The sequence below is a fragment of the Leucoraja erinacea genome, chromosome 7 (assembly GCF_028641065.1).
Source record: "Leucoraja erinacea ecotype New England chromosome 7, Leri_hhj_1, whole genome shotgun sequence".
NCBI classification, from domain to species: Eukaryota; Metazoa; Chordata; class Chondrichthyes; order Rajiformes; family Rajidae; genus Leucoraja; species Leucoraja erinaceus.
Genome location: NC_073383.1, coordinates 53,031,308 through 53,053,347, shown reverse-complemented (window position 1 = coordinate 53,053,347; position 22,040 = coordinate 53,031,308). Strand labels below are relative to the sequence as shown.

At 41.9% G+C, this 22,040-nt stretch overlaps 1 protein-coding gene across 1 annotated transcript in view; it reads left to right on the top strand.

The window, feature by feature from the left end:
* Positions 1–22,040, top strand: part of LOC129699148 (inactive dipeptidyl peptidase 10-like) — a 657,345-nt gene that overhangs the window by 152,785 nt on the left and 482,520 nt on the right. Inside the window, exon 2 of the mRNA XM_055638816.1 lies at positions 9,868–9,982. Within this exon, the coding sequence (XP_055494791.1) occupies positions 9,868–9,982 (115 nt within the window). The remainder of the gene's footprint in view (positions 1–9,867; positions 9,983–22,040) is intronic.

Sequence of the window (22,040 nt, the reverse complement as noted above, 5' to 3'; positions counted from 1 at the left end):
CCATTACCAAATTGTTAAACAAATTGTCACATGATATCGATTTTATCCCGTCCATGTGGTTTAGTATATGCCACCACGTGATATTATCAATTTATAACGAAGATGCAGAATGGTGCACTATTGAACAATATGCTTTTAACCCATAGAACGCACCAACATTTCCAACTAGGTTTTATGCCCAGTGTCTGTAGTGATGATGACTCCAGATTGGTCCATTATATGGGTTATTTTGTTTAAACACTAGCACCTTAGCTCTAATGGAAAGGTTCAAGTTAAGTAGCTGGTAATGCTGCTACTAATTTCCCAATTACTCTTGCCACTTTGCCGAATGGTTGGTTGATTGTTAACCATTAATTTGTTACAGGTTTGTGCCAGATACGCTGACTCTTCTTTTGGCAACGTTATAGACAAGTGGATTGAGTTAATTGAATACCAGATAGTCCATAGTTGTGGATGGTGTCAATGTAAATTTATCTGGATAGTATGACAGAGCCCAGGCTAAATAAGTTTTTAGTAGCTAATGCTGCTGATTTAGCTATTTCCATGGTTTTGTCTGTCGTTAGATATCATCAAGACATGCCATGACAATATGTTTCTTTAATAGTGTCAGGGCTGGTTTGAATATCTTGGAAAACAGTTTTGGCTCACATTTGGATCATTAGTCAATGATTTATACTGCCATAGTTACCCCATCCAGGTAAATTTTTGGTATCTCCGAAGATTTTATGAATGGGCACTGAATAGTATGCATCTTTTAAGTCAATGCCTACCATAAAGTATCCTAAGGTAATCCACGTTTGGCAGTTACAACGTTTTCCATTAAAGTGTGTATACCTGGTGAAAATATTCAAGTGCTCAAGTCAATGATGGTACGATATTCACCATCTTTGGGTTTTTTGGTAAATTTTAATATGGTTCCAAAGGTTCATATTAAGACTTCTTTATGACCCCTTTGTATGTCTTCTCCAGTTCAGCTTGTCCCTCATGTTTCCTTTTTAGTGGGAGAGAAAAACCCCTTTGGGGTGCATGCTGAACTGGTGGCAAGTTTTCTTAATTCAATTTTTGTCCTTGAATATTTTTGGTATAACTACTGAGTGTGATAGTTCTTCATGCTTCCAAAACCAGGTGTGGTTTACCCCCCTGTTAGCACAACCCCTTCACCTTTTATGTGATGGTAGGAACCATACTCACCTACCTCCACTGTTGTTTAGTACAGGTGCACAACCTTTTATCCAAAAGCCTTGGGACCAGACACTTTTCGTAATTCAGAATTTTTCGGCTTTCGGAATGGAAGATTTTTAGCGTAGATTTTAACGGCTGGCTCAGTGGTAGAGTACTCGGCTCATATCCGCAAGGTCGCGAGTTTGCGCCTCAATCCCGGCAGTTACTCGATCGCGAGTTTGAGTCTTCAATGTAGTTTTTTCTTGCAGAATAGGAGAGAATAGGGAGGGTTAGGCTGGGATCATTCTCTGCGAGATAATCTTAGTGCGGGAGACAAGTGTAGGAGAGGTGTACTGACTGTGTGGGCAGAACTTTGGAAGTGATTGCCCACCATTCTCAAAAGCCGCTGTGTCTCCCTGTCCCTCCAACTCCAGAGGAATCCGCTGCCCGATGCGCCGCTACGGCGACAAGTGGCAGTTCGCCCACAGCCCGAGCTGTGCCCCCTCATCCGCAACCCGGGTTCCTCTGGAGTTGGAGCGGGGCTGGGCTAGAGTTGTTGCTGGCTGTGAGTCTCTGGGATCTCCGTGCTTGCAGTGGGCCTGGGGGTCGGTGTCCCGATGAGGGGGCGCAGCTCGGGCTGTGGGCGAACTGCCACTTGTCGCTGTAGCGGCGCATCGGGGAGCGGCTTCTGTTGGTCCTGACGTCTCTCAGCTCCTGTCCAGGGGGATGGCCGGAGACGTCAGGACCAACAGGAACCCGCTCCCTGATGCGCCGCTACAGCGACAAGTTGCAGTTCGCCCACAACTCGAGCTGCGCCCCCTCATCCGCAACGCGGGTTCCTCTGGAGTTGGAGCAGGGCTGGGCTAGAGTTGCTGCTGGCTGTGAGTCTCTGGGATCTCCGTGCTTGCAGTCAGTGTCCCGTTGGTCCTGACATCTCTGGTCACTCCCCTGGACTGGAGCTGAGACTGGGAACTGTACCGCCCTTGCCCCCTCCCTCTGCAACTGCAAACAACTCCACAGTTCCCAGCCTCAGCTCCTTTACAGGGGGTGGCCGGAGACATCACAGCCCGAGCTGCGCCCCCTCATCCGCAACCTCAAGGCCAAGACTACCTTGCACACCATCAGCTTCGGTCCCTACGGGGAGCGTGTTCCTCTGGAATTGGAACGGGGCTGGGCTGCTGCTGGTTTTGGATCTCTGGGATCTCCGTGCTTGCAGTGGGCCTGGGGGCCGGTGTCCCGTTGGTCCTGACGTCTCCGGTGATTGGCACTAGCTCCGACGTGAAGACAGTGCAAAGCCCCCGCGCCGATGCAATGGGCGGGGAGCTGGAGAGGGGAGGGAAGGGGTCACACACATGGCCTGGAAGCAGAGGGGTGTAGGTGGGGTGAAACTTAAGGGAGCGACAATTTGCTGCTGCCTGCCCGCTGAGTTAAAAAGTTCTCATGCAAGACTCACGATCCACTGTGTATCTTGAGTCTACCGTGGGAATTTTTTAACTGAGCGGGCAGGCAGCAGCAGATTGTCAATTATTAACCCTCCCGCGCAATATACCCTCACCTTCTCTTTTATGAATGGGGATTTAGTTCCCCTTTCTTCGAGGACCGACCGGAGGTTCCGCTGTCACCTCTGCGGGCCGCCCTCGGTGAACGTTTTCAAGGACCTTTCTTCAAGGACTGAAAAAATGTCGCTATTCGGAGGTTTTCATTATTTGGAACTTCGGATAAAAGGTTGTGCACCTGTAGTGTTCTCATTTCTTTGGTTTCTGGTTGCTTGTTTGTCGGGATGGTGTTGTTGGGGGGTGGCGCATTTTCCATGGAGCCCGCTTTGGGCCTGGCCTGAAAAGGCTTGCGGGGACTGGCATGCGGGCCCCGAGCTTTCACCAGTACCATAAGTAGACGCCTACTGGTGGATGCATGGAGGTACTGCTGTTTTTGTGTGGTTTGCTCATTCCAGGTCCTGCCCTCATGATGCCGAATATCTTGGACACTTTGTCCAGTTTTTAGGCTTGGTTTGTTAACTTTGCCAGATAGCAGGATCTGTGGTTGTGAGGTCGGCGTTCTCACAGTCCTTTGATTTTTTAGGTTGAGGGCAGGTTCTATGACTTCCTTCGAGAGGTTGCGGATCGCATACTGTGTTGAACAGTAGGGTCAGGTGTTTTGCCATACTACCCTGCCCCTCTGGAATGAGCATGCGAAATGATAGCCGACGTCAGGGGTATCAATATTGCAAATTAAGATTTTGGGTTTTTTTAAAAGCCCTGCTCAATGTACCCCCAACAATGGTGGGCACTTCGAGCAGATGTAATTTTGGGGAGGCGTGATAAAGTCCAACGCCTCATGACTACCTGTCTTGGAGAGGTTTTTAGAAAAGACAGGTAGTAAGCTGGCCGCCAGCTTAGGCTGTAACGGCCATCTCGCTCGTGGTGTAGCCACGTAGCGGTACTCACACCCAGCAGCTCTTCCTGGTCCTGGAAGCATACTCAAGCATACTCCCGATGTTGTTCAGCCAGTGACCCCTCTTCTTGACCAGCCCAGCCCTGGTCGCCATCGATCTCCTCTGATGAGGGAAATGGCCAGTGCTGTTAGTGCACTGGAGCGGGAGTGTTTATGCTTCCTTGGGGAGCTTGCCCCAGCTCCCGAGGCAAATCTCGCTGAAGTTTTTTGCTCCATGACCTTTGTCTAAGGCTTGGAGACAGACACTTTCTCGCTTTCGGGCTGTAGTTCTGAATGAGCCGGACTGTCCGTCTTCCATGCGTCTGTCTCCAGCCTGACGATTGGTTACTAACTTTGCTCAAGCGGCTGCCTGTTCTCGGGCGGCGAGTCTCCTTGTCGGAGTTGCAGGGATTACCGGCCGGTTTGATGTTGATTTCCCTCCAGTCCGCTGCTGTTGGTCAGGCAGCTCTAGCGGACTGGGCTTCGGCTTGGTACCCGTGTCTGTGGACCGCAGTGTGTACGGTCCAGGTGCCGCCTCTCGCCCCCTCCACTGATGGGACGCTCCTTCCCTGGAGTCGAACGGGGCTGTTTTACTCGGTGCTGCTTTGCTCTCTCCAATTTTCCCCTGGAGCACAAAGAAGAGCAAAGTTTGGCAACTCAAACCTGTGGGTAAGTACTTACCTAACGGTCCGTTCTTTCAGCTTGTAGCGGGAGCGCCCGTACTCCCGTTCGTTGCTGTTGCACTGCGTGAACGCTCATGTCGCGCATGCGTGCTGGACGTGTTCTTCACGTAATCACTCACGTGACTCCGAAGTAAAATTCAAACATTGTCGGTACAGGTTTACCTTAGTGTTCATGTTTTCTTTATTTGAACATTGTTTAAGATGGGATGGTAATTCAGCACAATATAATAGTATGAAGCATGTTTTTAAACAACACCCTGAAACTCGGGTTCTTGTGACACCCCCCCACCACTACCCCCTTAATGCCGGCGTTTGGTGTTTTGGGTATCGGATTACCCAAAACTAGCTCACATTTCAGCATCCGCCTGATATTTCGACGCTGACCCTTGCCATGTTGTCCTTGAATTCTTATCTGTACATTTCTTGAAGCACAATGCCATTATTCCTTTGCAAACACCGATCATTTCCTTAGCTTGGGACTCAACATTTTGTTTTGGAGATGTTCTGTCCTTCAAAATTGAACCAATGAGGAAGAACTTTTAATGTTGGTAGTCTCTGCTCCTGACTCTACATTAATGATCCATGCCTTTTGCACAGGCTTGCAGGAAATCCTAATACAAATGAGCTTTAACTGATCTCCGAGAAGTTTTGCTTTCTGATAATCTCATAGTAGGATGAACAAATTATTGACAAATTTTTAATTCTACATTATATAAAGTATGTATATAGCTTTGGAAGTTATGTATTTAAACTGCAGTAATAATAATACATCTGAGAACCCCTTAGTATAATTTGGAACACAAGTAGGACTTAATTTATTCTGTTGATCATGCTTTGAAACCAAGTTGGTGAAGCATGCTGGAAACCATTGATCAATTGCACAGATTAATTTAATGATGTTCAAGGCAATTGGTTCCAGTAATGTTGAAGACAGCATAAATACAAGGTTAAGCTAGTATAAAGTACATTAAGGATATTTGCATTTTGAATAGTTACTTTGAATCAAATTTTGAAGAGCAAGTAAATAGTTTCAGGGAGTATAACAAAATTAGTCAAGGAAGTGATTAGTTATTATTCAGATCTGTTTAGAAAATGGTCATCTTTAGAACAGGATTCATACAGCACATAAGGAGATAGCTCCAGCTATTTTGTTTTAACCAGCTTGTTGATAGAGCTAATCAATTAGTCTCATTATATGGCTCTTACGGTTCTACACATTTATTTATTTTGGGAATCTTATGTAAAATTGTATCTGGACAGCAAACTGTATTACATGAAGCAATTGTGGAAATTCACAGAAAACCTTGCACCAAATTATTTTGTTAAATTCCTGGCCATTTCTTTAACCAGGAATTGAGCTTTAGCTGATCTTGACTACCTGATTTTTGCATTATTTTCTTTCCAAATTTATAATGGTAATTCTCTGTGTAAATTTGCCATCTTGCATTAAACCTTCACATTAGTGAGGCAGTACAGCTGCGGACTATATTTACAGAGTTATTCATGAATTCATTGAATCATTTTCTTTATTATGTACGTGGAATATCAGTGTATTTTAATGGAAAATAATACCTCTGTGATGTTTCATTAATTTTAGTTCAACTTCAGCTTACGTATGTGAATGGAGAGAAAATTAAATTTTGGGTAAATTAAATCTTCTACAGGATGGATTTTTCGGTTGCTTCATTTTCATTTTATTTTGCTTGATGCTGGGTTCATGTGTCTGTCTGATGCTCAGCTGACTGAAAGATATTAACTTATACCCTTCACAAAATGGTTACGAATTTTGATGTACTTCCAGTGTGCTTAGTACATAGAAAGATAGGTGCAGCAGTAACAGGCCCTTCAGCCCAGCTCATCCATACAGATGATCAGCCATGATCACAGTGAATGGCAGTGCTGGCTCGAAGGGCCGAATGGCCTACTCCTGCACCTATTATCTATTGTCTATTGACCAAGATGTCCCATCTATGCTAGTCCCGTTGGCTGCATTTAACCTATATCCCTTACAATACCTAGTGGATTCATTCCTTTACTAAATCAGCAGTATTGGACAATAGACAATACGTGCAGGAATAGGCCATTCGGCCCTTTGAGCCAGCACCGCCATTTAATGTGATCATGGGTGATCATCCACAATCAATACCCCGTTCCTGCCTTCTCCCCATATCCCTTGACTCCGCTATCTTTAAGAGCTCTATCTGACTCTCTCTTGAAAGCATCTGGAGAAACGACCTCTACCGCCCTCTGAGGCAGAGAATTCCACAGACTCACAACTCTCTGTGTGGAAAAGTATTTCCTCATCTCCGTTCTAAATGGCTTGCCCCTTATTCTTAAACTATGCCCCTGGTTCTGGACTCTTTAACAAATTTGCAGATGACACAAAGCTGGATGGCAGTGTGAACTGTGAGGATGATGCTATGAGAATGGAGGGTGACTTGGACAGGTTGGGTGAGTGGACAGATGCATGGCAGATTCAGTTTAATGTGGATAAATGTGAGGTTATCCACCTTGGTAGCAAAAACAGGAAGGCAGATTATTATCTAAATGATGTCAAGTTGAGAAAAGGGGAAGTACAACGGGTTCTGGGGGTCCTTGTTCATCAGTCAATGAAAGTAAGCAAGCAGGTATAGCAGGCAGTGAAGAAAGCGAATGGCGTGTTGGCCTTCATAACAAGAGCAGTTGAGTATAGGAGCAAAGAGGTGCTTCTGCAGTTGTACAGGGCCCTAATGAGACCACACCTGGAGTATTGTGTGCAGTTTAGGTCCCCTAATTTGAGGAAGGACATTCTTGCTATTGTGGGAGTGCAGCGTAGGTTCACAAGGTTCACAAGATTAATCCCCGGGATGGCGGGACTATTAAAGGTGTGTAAACGCTAGAGGCAGGAAACATGTTCCCTATGTTGGGGGAGTCCAGAACCAGGGGCCATAGTTTAAGTATAAGGGGTAAGGCATTTAAAACAGAGATGAGGAAACACTTTTTCGCACAAAGAGTTGTGAGTCTGTGGAATTCTCTGCCTCATATGGCAATGGAGGCCGGTTCTCTGGATCGGGAACATGTTTCCTGCCTCTAGCGTGTTCAAACCTTTAATAATCTTATTTGCTTCAATAAGATCCTCTCTCATCGTTCTAAATTTCAGAGTATACAAGCCTAGCCGCTCCATTCTATCAACATACGACGGTCCCGCCATCCCGAGAATTAAGCTTGTGAACCTACGCTGCACTCCCTCAATAGCAAGAATGTTCTTCCTCAAATTTGGAGACCAGAACTGCACACAATACACCAGGTGTGGTCTCACTACCGCCCTTTCCAACTGCAGAAGGACATCTTTGCTCTTATACTCAACTCCTCTTGTTATGAAGGCCAACATGCCATTCGCTTTCTTCACTGCCTGCTGTACCTGCATGCTGACTTTCAATGACCGATGAATAGGGACCCCAAGATCCCATTGTACTTCCCCTTTTCCCAACTTGACACCACTTAGATAATAATCTGCCTTTCTTTTTTTCCACCAAAGTGGATAACCTCACATTTATCCACATTAAACTGCATCTGCCATGCATCTGCCCACTCCCCCAACCAGTCCAAGTCACCCCGCATCCTCAAAGCATCCTTCTCACAGTTCACACAGCCACCCAGCTTTGTGTCATCTGCAAACCTGCTAATGTTACTTTTAATCCCTTCATCTATAAAAATTATTAATGTATATTGTAAATAGTTGAGGTCCCAGCACCGAGCCTTGTGGTACCCCACTAGTCACTGCCTGCCATTCTGAAAGGGACCTGTTAATCCCTACTCTTTGTTTCCTGTCTGCCAACCAATTTTCTATCCATGTCAGCACCCTACCCCTAATACCATGTGCTCTAATTTTGCCCTATATTCTGCTATGTGGGACCTTATCAAATGCTTTCTGAATGTCCAGGTACATTACATCCATTGGCTCTCCCTTGTCATTTTTCTAGTTACATCCTCAAAAAATTCCAGAAGATCAGTTAAGCATGATTTCCTCTTCGTAGATCCATGCTGACTCGGATTAATCCTGTTACTGCTATCCAAATGTGCCGCTATTTCATCTTTTATAATTGACTTCAGCATCTTCCCCACCACTGATGGGGAAGATACTATAGACCAGGCTAACTGGTCTATAATTCCCTGTTTTTCTCTCTCTTAATTTTCTTTAAAATTCCTTACATATCTTTCTGCAGTGTATTAAACTTTCGCACTAAATGTATAATTCATTGTTTTGGATTAGTACTACAGTATTTAAATAACCTAGTACAGCAAATATACATTTGTAGGTGGATGTGACCTGATTGGACTTGGGCAGTTTAATGACGTACAATTGATAAATTTGGCTTGATATCAATTGTTGTTGTACAGCTCTCCTGTGTATTACCTTGAGGCATTTCATAACGTGCTACATGGGTAATAAAAATATATTGTTGCTTGGATTTCTTTGGGTGTTCGTCATTGTTGAGTGATATTACTGGAATATACGATAACAATGAAAGTCGTGGTGCTTTGAGAGATGGAAATGTTTTGAGAGAAGGCTGTAAGATTGGACAGAATTATGCAGGCAGTATGACGTGATTTATTTAAGAAATGCTATGCCTTAATGTCCTTCAATGTTGATCAAACAATTTAGAATATTTATGGTGTAAAGTGTTTACCCTTTGTAATAAAGACAGGAAATGGTTAAAACTGCATTGGAGCATTTATGAAGAGAGAAATAAAGTTGACACTGATTTGTGCTTCAACACTGATGAGGGTCATGATCCAAAATCTTAACATTCGTTGTTCTATCGTAAATTTACACATGATCTGCTGAGCATTTCCAGCATTCCCCCTTATTATTGCAGATTACGGCATTCAAAATTCTTTGATGCCATCTTTAATTTGGAAGCTGACAGCTTTTTTAGAAAAGGATATAAACATTTAAAAACCCAATTAAAATGATGTTGAACGGAACACAAGCTTATTCAAGGTTTTTTTTCTGTATGCACTGGTTCTGCATTTATCTTGCATCGCGTTTCTCTGTAATGCTATAATCCAATGAATTTTTTGCCACAACTCTTAAGTGTAGGTACTCTGCCATAAACATCTCATCAAGTCCCCTGTGCTATTATTGAACCACAATTGGCTATTATGAGATCTAGAGTATATTTATAGATACATAGCTCCAGAGAGTGAAGCAGGTTCTGTAAACCTTCTCTGACCTTTGATATAGTGCATCTCCCTGTTGGCTATTCAAACTCGACAAAAAAACATTTTAAATCATTTTCTTTCATATATGCTCACATCTGTTAGAATGGATTCATCACCAGTAATAAGCATGTATAGCTTAAAGGCAAAATAAAATCTAATTATTATTATAATTTAGTACTTAAAGAAGCAACACAGTTGTGAAAAGCAAGCAGACATTTCAATTTTAGCTTGCCCTAAAGTGTGTGCAAATTTGAGTAATTAAATGATGGAAATCACATTGATGATCAGCTTTGCAATGAATTCTTAATGACTATGTTTTTCACATTATGAATAATTTGTTATGATTATGGAATTTCAGCACTGAAACCTATTATTTCTGCCTTTGTAGGAGATAGGAGGTGCAAGCCCTCCCCAGAGAAACTGGAAGGGAATTGCTATTGCACTGCTCGTGATCCTTGCGGTGTGCTCTCTCATCACTATTTCGGTCATTCTTTTAACTCCAGGTAAACAATGTATTAATTTTTTATTTTGCTAGCTGATTGGATAATTTGCTCCTTTTAATTCTGCCAACATTATTTAATAATCCACTGTGTGATGGTGGAGTTCATCAGTAAGTTGTATTATACACTTTTATCCTACTCTTCAACTGCATTAAATGGGTTTCATTTACAAAAATACTTGACATTCCACAGTGTATATCTAGTAAAAAGCTGAACTGATCTAGAAAGATGAAACGTTTTAATTCATCCCCTCTTCACAGCAGCAACCACATCTCTAGTATTTCTCAGAAGGGACCTTACTGAACTCTGTAGTGAAACTGGCTTGTGTCACAGATTATGCTTGTGACTAGGATGCAGTCCCCTGAAGCCAGACTATTGAATATGTTGTTTCATTCATGGAATTCCATCGAACACTGTGGCAAACTCACATCTATCCCTGGCATTGTAACAAATAGATGTTACAATTTTTGGCATTTAGTCTTATCTGTAGTAGTAACTTCACCATTAACTTGGCTTGATCAGTTACAAATTCTATATTATATTTTTCTTTGACTTATTTATTGTACTAAGCAGTCAAATTGATTAAAAGATGTTCCATTAAATGTATTGAGAATCCAAATCATTAATCAATCAGCCTGGCAGTTTATAGGAAAATTGAAAAAAATACACTCCCAATTTCATTTAAAAATCCTTGGCACAAGTACCTTTGGTTCTAAAAACGTTATTTTGGCCGAAGCTTTAATAGAAATTAGCTTTCTTTTGTTTTGCTTAATTGGGCCAACATATCTTAAGCTGCTTTAGAAAAAAAAACCTACTTGTTTCAAAATGTGATGGTGTATTATAATTAAATACAGCTGCTTTGACCCAACAAAAATAGAACTGCTGTTGATCCAAGAATGGTGGGCACTTATCATTATTGCCATCACTGCTGTCAGCCAGTGCCATCAAAGTTGATTGGTCCCCATCATCAGGGAAGACTATCATTTGGAAGTTAACAAGAGCTCTATGTCATTACCTCAGGCATTGATGTTGGTCAGAGCAACTGCCATAGTGCATGTTCAGGCCAGGAATAGCCTGGTTAAACTGTATTCCAAAGATGGTTGCTACTTCATTTTAATAGAATAGAATGTGCTCCTCTTGGCCCTACATCTCATTCTCAAATTTAATGTTGAGGTTTTATTTAATCGAACAAACAAGGAGATTATATCTGTGTGATTGAACACTTTGGTTATTCAGCTAATATTTTACACTTTAGGGAATAATCAGATTCCTTTAATAAACTTATTAAGTTACTTTGCCTTGCCCTCAAGTGCAGCCCATTAGTGTATTAGACCAAAATTATTGTTGAATGAGGGAACATGATGTATCAAACCTTGATAGAGAATACATGAGAAAAAAAAGTTATGTGCAGAAATGTGTCATTAAAATAATTTTTGATAAAATACGAGGAAAACAAAACTTGGCTTATGGAAACATTCCATGTATATAAGCTTTGATAGCAGCAATAAGATATAATGAATAGTGCAGATTCCTGTGCAGGCCTAAGAGGTAATTACTGCAGGAGATAAGTAGCATTACAGAGGAAGTTAATCAGACCTGTCACTGATCTCAATATAAGAGTTGTGTTGCTTTTTTAGCAGTGCCCTTTGTGTCAGGGAGTGGCTTATTATAATATTTATTAATGAAGAACAAACTGGGTCAACCAGCGCAGCATGATCAATGCTGTTGCATTAAATAAACTGAAAGAGTTTGCAATGCATAAGATGCACCTTGCACAATTGGAAATGTACACTATTTGTACATTTCCAATACAGAACACCTGCATTCAATCAAACGCTATTGTTCCAATTGGCCACCAATTTAATTCTCTATCCAAATCCACCCCCTCTATGATCTCCTGCAAAGCTATCTTATCTTCTTAAACTGTCATCTCATCCTCTGTCTAAGTTATTTGTTGCCTTTCAGACTTAATACTGAATTCTATAACTTCAGTTAAGTCACTCTCTCTGACTAATCAAAACTGACTCATTTTGTTGAGCGTTATCCATTTGTAACATTGGCTCTGTTTTTCTCACTCCACAAGCAGACAGTAACCCATTGGCATTTCACACTGTTTTTGAATTTCACAGCTTTTATATCACTTTATTTTGTGCTTCAGAAACAGCCCTCATTGTCCTATCGATTAGATAACTTCAATTACAACTCATCCTCACAATAAATCCTGGCATGCTATCAGAGGTATCTCCTTTGTATAAAGATGGAGTTAAAGAGGAAGTGAGTACAGGAAAATTTACAAAAGACTCACAAATTAATGGGAAGGAAAGTTCAAGAAGGGATAAGAGAGTAAGGTCAGGCCCAATAAGGACCATAGTGAGGGTGGAGGTGAATACCGAGGTCAAAGTGTTTGTATATGAATGCGCAAAGTATAAGAAATAAAGTGGACGAGCTTGAGGCTCAGTTAGAAATTTGCAAGTATGATGTTGTGGGAATTACAGAGACATGGATCCAAGAGGGCTAGGGCTGGGAATGGAATATTCAAGGAGACATCCTATCGAAAAGACAGACATGTGGGCAGAGGGGGTGGGGTAGTTCTGTTGGTGAGAAATGAAATTCAGTCCCTTACAAGGGGTAACATTGAAACAGGAGATGTGGAGTCAGTATGGACAGAACTAAGGAATTGTAAGGGTAAAATGACCCTAATGGGAGTTATCTGCAGGCCCCCAAACAGTAGCCTGGATATAGGGTGCAGGTTGAATCAAGAGTTAAAATTGGTATGTCGTAAAGGTAATACTGTGATTGTTATGGGAGATTTCAACATGCAGGTAGACTGGGAAAATCAGGTTGGTACTGGGCCCCAAACAAGGGAGTTTGTGGAGTGCATCCGTGATGGATACTTTGCGCAGATTGTACTGGAGCCTACCAGGGAGAAGGCAATTCTGGATTTAGTGTTATGTAATGAACCGGATTTGACAAGGGAACTTGAGGTTAAGGAGCCATTAGGAGACAGTGACCATAATATCATGAGTTTTAATCTACAATTTGAGAGGGAGAAGGGTCATTCGGAGGTGTCAGTATTACAGTTGAACAAAAGGGGACTGTGGAGCCATGAGGAGCATCTGGCCAAAGTTGGCTGGAAAGATACCCTAGCAGGGATGACAGTGGAACAACAATGGCAGGTATTTCTGGGAATAATGTAGAAGGTGCAGGATCAGTTCATTCCAAAGAGGAAGAAAGATTCCAAGGGGAGTAAGGGGCAACCGTGGTTTACAAGGTAAGTCAGGGACTGTATAAAAATAAAATAGAAGAAGTACAACATAGCAAAGATGAGCGGGAAGCCAGAGGATTAGGTAATGTTTACAGAGGAACAGAAGATAACTAAAAAGGCAATACGGGGAGAAAAGATGAAGGTAAGCTAGCCAAGAATAGAAAATGAGGACAGTAAAAGCTTATTTCGGTATGTGAAGAGGAAAAAATTAGTAAAGACCAAACTTGGACCCTTGAAGACTGAAAAGGGTGAATTTATTATGGAGAACAAGGAAATGGCACATGAGTTGAACAGGTACTTTGCACCTGTCTTCACCAAGGAGGACACAAACAATCTTTCTGGTGCACTAGTGGCCAGAGGATCTGGGGTGACGGAGGAACTGAAGGACTTCCATATTAGTCAGGAATTGGTAGACTAATGGGACTGAAGGCTGATAAATCCCCAGGGCGTGATGGTCTGCATCTCAGGGTACTTAAGGAAGTGACTCTAGAAATCGTGGATGCATTAATGATCATTTTCAAATGTTTTATAGTTTCAGGATCAGTTCCTGTGGATTGGAGGATAGCTAATGTTATCCTACTTTTTAAGAAAGGCGGGAGAAAGAAAATAGGGAATTATAGACCAGAGCCTGACATTTGTGGTGGGGAGGATGCTGGTCAATCATAAAAGATGAAATAGCAGCACATTTGGATAGCAGTAACAGGATCGGTCCAAGTCAGCATGAATTTATGAAGGGGAAATCGTGCTTGACTAATCTTCTGGAATTTTTTGGGGATGTAACTAAGAAAATGGGCAAGGGAGGGCCAGTGAATGTAGTGTACCTGGACTTTCAGAAAGCAATTGATAAGGTCCCACATAGGAGATTAGTTGGCAAAATTCGGGCACATGGTATTGGGGGTAGAGTGCTGAATGTATAGAAAATTAGTTGGCAGATAGGAAACAAAGTGTAGGAATTGACGGGTCCCTTTCAGAATGGCAGGCAGTAACTAGTGCGATACCGCAAGGTTCAATGCTGGGACCGCAGCTATTTACAATATACTTCAATAATTTAGATGGATTAAAAGTAACATTAGCAAATTTGCAGATGACACAAAGCTGGGTGGCAGTGTGAACTGTGAGGAGGATGCTTTGAGAATGCATGGTGACTTGGACAGGTTGGGTGAGTGGGCAGAAGCATGGTAGGTGCAGTTTAATGTGGATAAATGTGAGATTATCCACTTTGGTAGCAAAAACAGAAAGGCAAATTATTATTTAAATGTGTCAAGTTGAGAAAAGTGGAGGTACAACGGGATCTGGGGGTCCTTGTTCATCAGTCAATGAAAGTAAGCAAGCAGGTACAGCAGGCAGTTAAGAAAGCAAATGGCATGATGGCCTTCATATCAAGAGGAGTTGAGTATAGGAGCAAATAGGTCATTCTGCAGTTGTACAGGGCCCTGGTGAGATTGTGTGCAGTTTTGTTCTCCAAATTTGAGGAAGGACATTCTTTCTATTGAGGGAGTGCAGCGTTGGTTCACAAGGTTAATTCCTGGGATGGCGGAACTGTCATATGCTGAGAGAATGGAGCGGCTGGGCTTTTATACTTTGGAATTTAGAAGGATGAGAGGATATCTTATTGAAACATATGATTATTAAGGGTTTGGACATGCTAGAGGCAGGAAACATGTTCCCGATGTTGGGGGAGTCCAGAACCAGGGGCCACAGTTTAAGAATAAGGGGTAAGCCATTTAGAACGGAGATGAGGAAACACTTTTCCACACAAAGAGTTGTGAGTCTGTGGAATTCTCTGCCTCAGAGGGCAGTGAAGGCCGGTTCTCTTGATACTTTCAAGAGAAAGCTTGATAGAGCTCAAAGACAGTGGTCAGGGGATATGGGGAGAAGGCAGGAACGGGGTACTGATTGTGGATGATCAGCCATGATCACATTGAATGGCAGTGCTGGCTCGAAGTGCCGAATGGCCTACTCCTGCACCTATTGTCTATTGTCAACCATCGCACCCTCAAACTCCCTGCTAGTTAAAACTAACTTGTTTCCTTATTTTCACAATTCTGATGTTTTCTATCTGAAGCATTGACTCTTTTCCATTGTCACCCATGCAAACTGACCTGCTGAATGCCTCCAGAAGTTTCTGCCTTTAGACAGAGTGTAAATCTATTCATGAATTTGCAGAAAAATGTTGCTTGCAATTATAAAGGAAATTATCACTTCTGAAGCTTTATTCAAGCTTTACCTGTGAGTTGTATTCACCTATGCAAACCTAGTTGTTTAGTCAGCAAATTTAAATCTTTATTGGATTGGATGCATTATCCGCTGTGGTTTTTCTGTAACATGATTTATGATCAGCAAATATTCAATCTTAACCAGGTTCAATACCACGCAGACCCCTAATTACAGAAGTACAAATTGGCAACGTTGAATGCAGCATGCGTACTTTATCCAAGTATTTAGTAACTATTTTGATATAAAATATATTTTAAATTAATCTTCAAGCAAATAGAACTATATCAGTAAGATTCTATAAAATTGTACTGATAAGGTAAGAGGGCGGTGGAGGCGGGTTCACTGGAGGCTTTCAAGAGAGAGCTCGATAGGGCTCTTAAAAATAGCGGAGTCAGGGGATATGAGGAGAAGGCAGGAACAGGGTACTGATTGGGATGATCAGCCATGATCACATTGAATGGCGATGCTGGCTTGAAGGGCCAAATGGCCTACTCCTGCACCTATTGTCTATTGTCCATTGTCTATTTACTTCCTGCTTTATGAATGATCGTAGATGAAAGAAAAACTGAGTCAGGAACCAAGGTAACAATTTATTCACCCCCTAAATATTTGCATTGCTTCAATGCTCCAAGAGAATTCGGCACCCATTCCTGTCATTATTCAACTTGAACCATTGCAAAGTAGTTAGGGGCGGTCACAGTGGCGCAGCGTTAGAGTTGCTGCCTTACAGCAAATGCAGTGCTGGAGACCCGGGTTCGATCCCGACTACGGGTGCTGACTGCATCTCCCCGTGACCGCATGAGTTTTCTCCGAGATCTTCGGTTTCCTCCCACACTTCAAAGACATACAGGTTTGTAGGTTAATTGGCTTGGTAAGTGTAAAACTGGTCCCTAGTGGTTGTAGGAATGTGCGGGGATCGCTGATCGGTACGGACCCGGTGGGCCAAAGGGCCTGTTTCCACGCTGTATCTAACTAAACTGTAAACTAAACTAAACTAAACTAAACCTCCATGCAGTAAAACATCAGATTTGCCTCCTTTGGCACCCCCTAAAATGAACTTTGATACTTGGCATTTGTAAGGCAGTGGTCTGCAGCTGAACATGCAGGTAAAAAACATCACCTTTAATAGAGATTCTTGCAAGACTAATGTTGAAAAAAATTTTTTGGGCTACTTTATACCATTTATAAATGTTATAATAATTGTTATAATTGTAATTGAAAATAATTGTTCGGCACGGACTTGTAGGGCCGAGATGGCCTGTTTCCGTGCTGTAATTGTTATATGGTTATATGGTTATATGGTTATTTAGTCATATTGTTGGTTTGGGCATTGCTTCCAGTTTGTGTCATCAATTTTTATTTTTCTCTGAATACACCCCCAATACCCATCCAATTTGCCTCTAATTTAGGGAGCAAAGACAGAATATACTGTAGATAAATAACACATTTATACTGATCAGGCATCAACAACCTCGTAGTATTGTGTACCCTTCAAGTTAACATTACCCAAATATCAGCCAACGGCAAAGTCTATGTTAGTAATGCTCCTCGGCGGCATGGTGACACAGTGGTTGAGTTACTGCCCTACAGCAGCAGAAACATAAGTTCGATCCTGACTACGGGTACTGTCTGAACAGGATTTGTACGTTCTCCCCGTGGCCTGCGTGGGTTTTTTCCGGGTGCTCCGTTTTACTGCTACACTCCAAAGACACATAGGTATGTAGACTTATTGGCTTGGTAAAACTGTAAATTGTCCCTAGAATAGTGTTAGTGTGCAGGGATCACTGATCGGTGCACACTCAGTGGGCAGAAGGGCCTGTTTCCGCGTTGTATCTATAAACTAAATTAAACTTTATTAAGAAGGAGTGTCATTTGTTTCCCTAATTTCTTTACCAAAGGCAAGGTGGTGCACTCATATTCATGTTCACTGAACATATTCAGTATTTTTTAGAGAATCTTGGGGACATTTTAAACATCACCCAATTGGTATTTAACTGATGCATCAAGTTTGTCACCAGTCCATTATATCTTTTAGGTAGCCTTGCATCTAATATTTAACATTAATGAAATTGTTAATGATGATGTCAGCACAGAATAGAATAGTTTCTTTATTGTCATTGTAACATGGGCCATGTACAACGAAATTTAAGCACACGATGAAATTGATGCTTAATGCAGGAATCAAGAAATGGTTGCAAATGATTCAATGCTCTTCCACACGGTGTGATGTTTTGAAACCTCTGCCAGCGTAATCTTGAGAAATAAATGGTCTGACAAGACCTTTACTACATTCTCTGTATTACCCTAATAATATTGTGCTTGGTTACACAGGGTGAGTTTAATGGTGTTCCAAGCCATAATTTCCACTTAGCAAACCTTCTATCCCTAAATTTGCTCATAAATATTTCAAAATATGATATGGCTATGAAAATTATATTTATGACAACTTAGCTTTCACATTATTCATGAGTATAACCTCTGATCTTAATCTACCTATCATATAAGATTCAAAATGTTCGTTAACAATTCTACTTTTAACACCCGTTTTTTCCTGTATGTGACTATTCAATGTGAATAGCTACTAATACAGTTTAGCTGCATGACAAATCTTGGAACCAAAGTCATTCAGTAATAGTGACTGATGGAATGTCAGCATCAGGAAACCTGAAATCCATCCCAAAGAGGTTGCTAGAACTTTGAAAGTAGATTTATTTTGTGGTCAAGGCTAAATGATTTTTATTCACAAAAGCAAGCTAAAGTGGGTGATTCACAACCTTTTATAATGATAGGATGAATCCAGAATTACATACACAACTTTACTTCCTTCAATGAGCTAAAGTACTTTAAGTGACATAAATCGATGTGGGATTCTGTAAACTCCAGAACATGATTACTACTTTTGAGCTATTTAATGAACTAACTAGTTTATTTTAACCTCCAGTTAAATGGCATCTAAAATGATGAAGTATTTGGTAATGATGGCACTGCAATAAATTGAGCCTAATAGGTCGGCTGTCATTGTCTTTGATAGAGATGTTGCCTGGTGTTCATATGCCCATAATGGAATCTGATATCTGACTCTGGTACTGGTAAAAGTAAAACATAGCGATGCTGAGTAGGTATTAAAATAGATAAGGCTAGCATTCCACAGGCCAGACAGTGCATATGGAAAACGTAACAGTTAATATTTCAGGTACAAGACGCCTCATCAGAACTGGCAGAGGGAGAGAAAAATGTTGTTACTTTTGGAGAAGATAAGGGAAAGGAGTAGAACAAAAGGAATATCTATAAAAAACACAGTGCAGGAAGAACTCGACAGGTCTGGCAGCATGTCCGCAGGACGTGTTAGACGGTGTTTTGGGTTGAGACACTTCTTCAAACCAAAAATCGGAATCGGAAGAAGGGTCTAGGGATCAAGACGTTGTCTATCTGTTTCTTCCAGAGATGCTGCCTGGTCTGCTGAGTTACTCCAGTAATTTGTTTTAAAAATAAATCACTATGATTGGATGAGGCCAAATGATTTAATGGGGGAGTTGGGAAAAGGTTATGCTGCTTTTTTGCACTATTATAATTGTCTTTTTGTATGTACGTATGTGCCCACATACATACACACAAAAACAACAACAATGATTGTGCAATAATAGTCTATGTAGTTCCGAGTTTATTTGAGGCTGTAGTGTTTAATAGCCAAATGGCTGAAGGGAAGAAGCTGTTCCTGAACCTGAACGTTACCATTGTCAGACTCCTGTACCTTCTTCCCGATGGCATGGATGAAATTAGTATGTGGCCAGGGTGGTGTGGGTCTCTGATTATTCTGGCTGCTTTTTTGAGGCAGCGATTCCAGTAAATCCCTTTGATGGTGGGGAGGTCAGAGCCAGTGATACACTGGGTAGTGGTCACAACCTTTTGCAGTCTTCTTCATTCCTGGGCATTCACTTTGCCGAACCAGATGTGATGCAACCAGTCAATATGCTCTCTACTGTACACATGTAGATGTTCAAGAGAACTTGACATACCAAATCTCCGGAATCTTGTTAGGGAGCAGAGGCGTTGATGTGCTTTAACATAGAAACATAGAAAATAGGTGCCGGTGTAGGCCATTCGGCCCTTTGAGCCTGCACCGCCATTCAATATGATCATGGCTGATCATCCAACTAAGTATCCTGTACCTGCCTTTTATCCATACCCCCTGATCCCTTTAGCCACAAGGGCCACATCCAACTCCCTCTTAAATATAGCCAATGAACAGGCCTCAACTACCTTCTGTGGCAGAGAATTCCAGAGATTCACCACTCTCTGGAACATTATAATTGCATCAGGGTGCTGGGCCCAGGAAATATCTTCAGAAATAGACACTAAATGCTGGAGTAACTCAGCGGGACAGGCAGCATCTCTGGAGAGAATGAATGGGTGACACTTCAGGTCGAGACCCTTCTTCAGACCTGAAAAATCAATCATTCCTTCTCTCCAGAGATGCTGCCTGTCCCTTTGAGTTACTTCAGCATTTGCTGTCTACCTTCGATTTAAACCAGCATCTGCACTTCTTTCTTGCACAAGATTGTCGGAAATATGCACGCACAGGAAATTTTGATTCTCTCCACCATTGATTTAAACAAGATTGTGGGTCCTCATCCTTCCCCTTCCAAAGTCCACAATCAGGTGAGCCAAATGTGGGCAGGTGGAACTATTGTAGAAGGGGCAGTTTAGTCAATAAACTCAAGTTGGGGGAAAGGACCAGTTTCTGTGCTGTACGACTCTGACACTAATCTTTACAAATATAAAGATAAATATTTAACCAAGCATAGAATGATGATTGGCAGAAATGACCACTTCTGATACTGACATAATCAGTTGCCTAAAGACTTCAGTGACTGAGCTGAAACATGGCTTTATTCTTCAGTCCAGGGCCTCATTGTAACAGTGCCCAAGGCTACAGATAGACAGATCAGAGGTGGATGATAAATTAAAGTGGCAAACAATTCGAAGGTCAGGATTACTCCTACAGCCTGAACACAGGCGCTGCTCAAAATAATCAGGGAGAAACTACATATAGTTTCTCCAGAATAGCAGAGACCACATTCCCAATGTAAACGTCTAGATTGGACAGAGGGCAAATTAATTGTTCCATTGCCTGGGAAAACTCTTTAGGTCCATGGATGGCAGGAAGGGAAGAGGTAAAAGGACAAGAAAGTGCCCAAGAGATGGGAAGTGGTTGAAGGGAACAGACAATGGGACCTGGGAGTTGTGAAGGGAGCGATATGTTTTATATGTTGAATAGGGAATGTAGAGGAATGTGTCTCTGGTGAAATCTTGTTTGGATTTCCTTTGCTGAGTGTGTTATTGGTGAATACGCGCAATTGTTAGCACCATTAGCTGACGATTAAAAGTTGACTAATGACATTTCAACTGGCCATGTAGAATTGCTTTTTGCTTTTGTGGACAGCATATCCTTTGGGTATTTTCCATATTGCCTGGAAGTTGCTCCCCCCCCACCAGGCATTTACCCTGTCACCATGCATCCCCTTCCACTTAGTTTCAACCTGAATCTCCTCTGGATGTGGAAGGAAAACAGAGCACAGGGACAACATGCACAACCCTATACAGACAGCAAAGAAAGTTAAGATTGAATCCAGGTCATTGGAGCTATGAGGTAGCAACTCTGCTCTATATCCCACCCCATGTAAAAGTTTCTGCTCTATGTCCCACCCCATGTAAAAGTTTGCAATTGAATAATTCAAATTTGCAAGACTGACAATATAACCATATAACCATATAACAATTACAGCACGGAAACAGGTCATCTCGACCCTTCTAGTCCGTGCCGAACACATAATCTCCCCTAGTCCCATATACCTGCGTTCAGACCATAACCCTCCATTCCCTTCCCATCCATATAACTATCCAATTTATTTTTAAATGATAAAAACTAACCTGCCTCCACCACCTTCACTGGAAGCTCATTCCACACAGCTACCACTCTCTGAGTAAAGAAGTTCCCCCTCATGTTACCCCTACACTTCAGTCCCTTAATTCTCAAGTCATGTCCCCTTGTTTGAATCTTCCCTACTCTCAGTGGGAAAAGCTTTTCCACGTCAACTCTGTCTATCCCTCTCATCATTTTAAAAACCTCTATCATCCCCCCCTTAACCTTCTGCGCTCCAAAGAATAAAAGCCCTAACTTGTTCAACCTTTCTCTGTAACTTAGTTGCTGAAACCCAGGCAACATTCTAGTAAATCTCCTCTGTACTCTCTCTATTTTGTTGACATCCTTCCTATAATTAGGCGACCAAAATTGTACACCATACTCCAGAATTGGCCTCACCAATGCCTTGTACAATTTTAACATTACATCCCAACTTCTATACTCAATGCTCTGATTTATAAAGGCCAGCACACCAAAAGCTTTCTTTACCACCCTATCTACATGAGATTCCACTTTCAGGGAACTGTGCACAGTTATTCCCAGATCCCTTTGTTCACCTACATTCTTAAATTCCCTACCATTTACCATGTACGTCCTATTTTGATTTGTCCTGCCAAGATGTAGCACCTCACACTTATCAGCATTAAACTCCATCT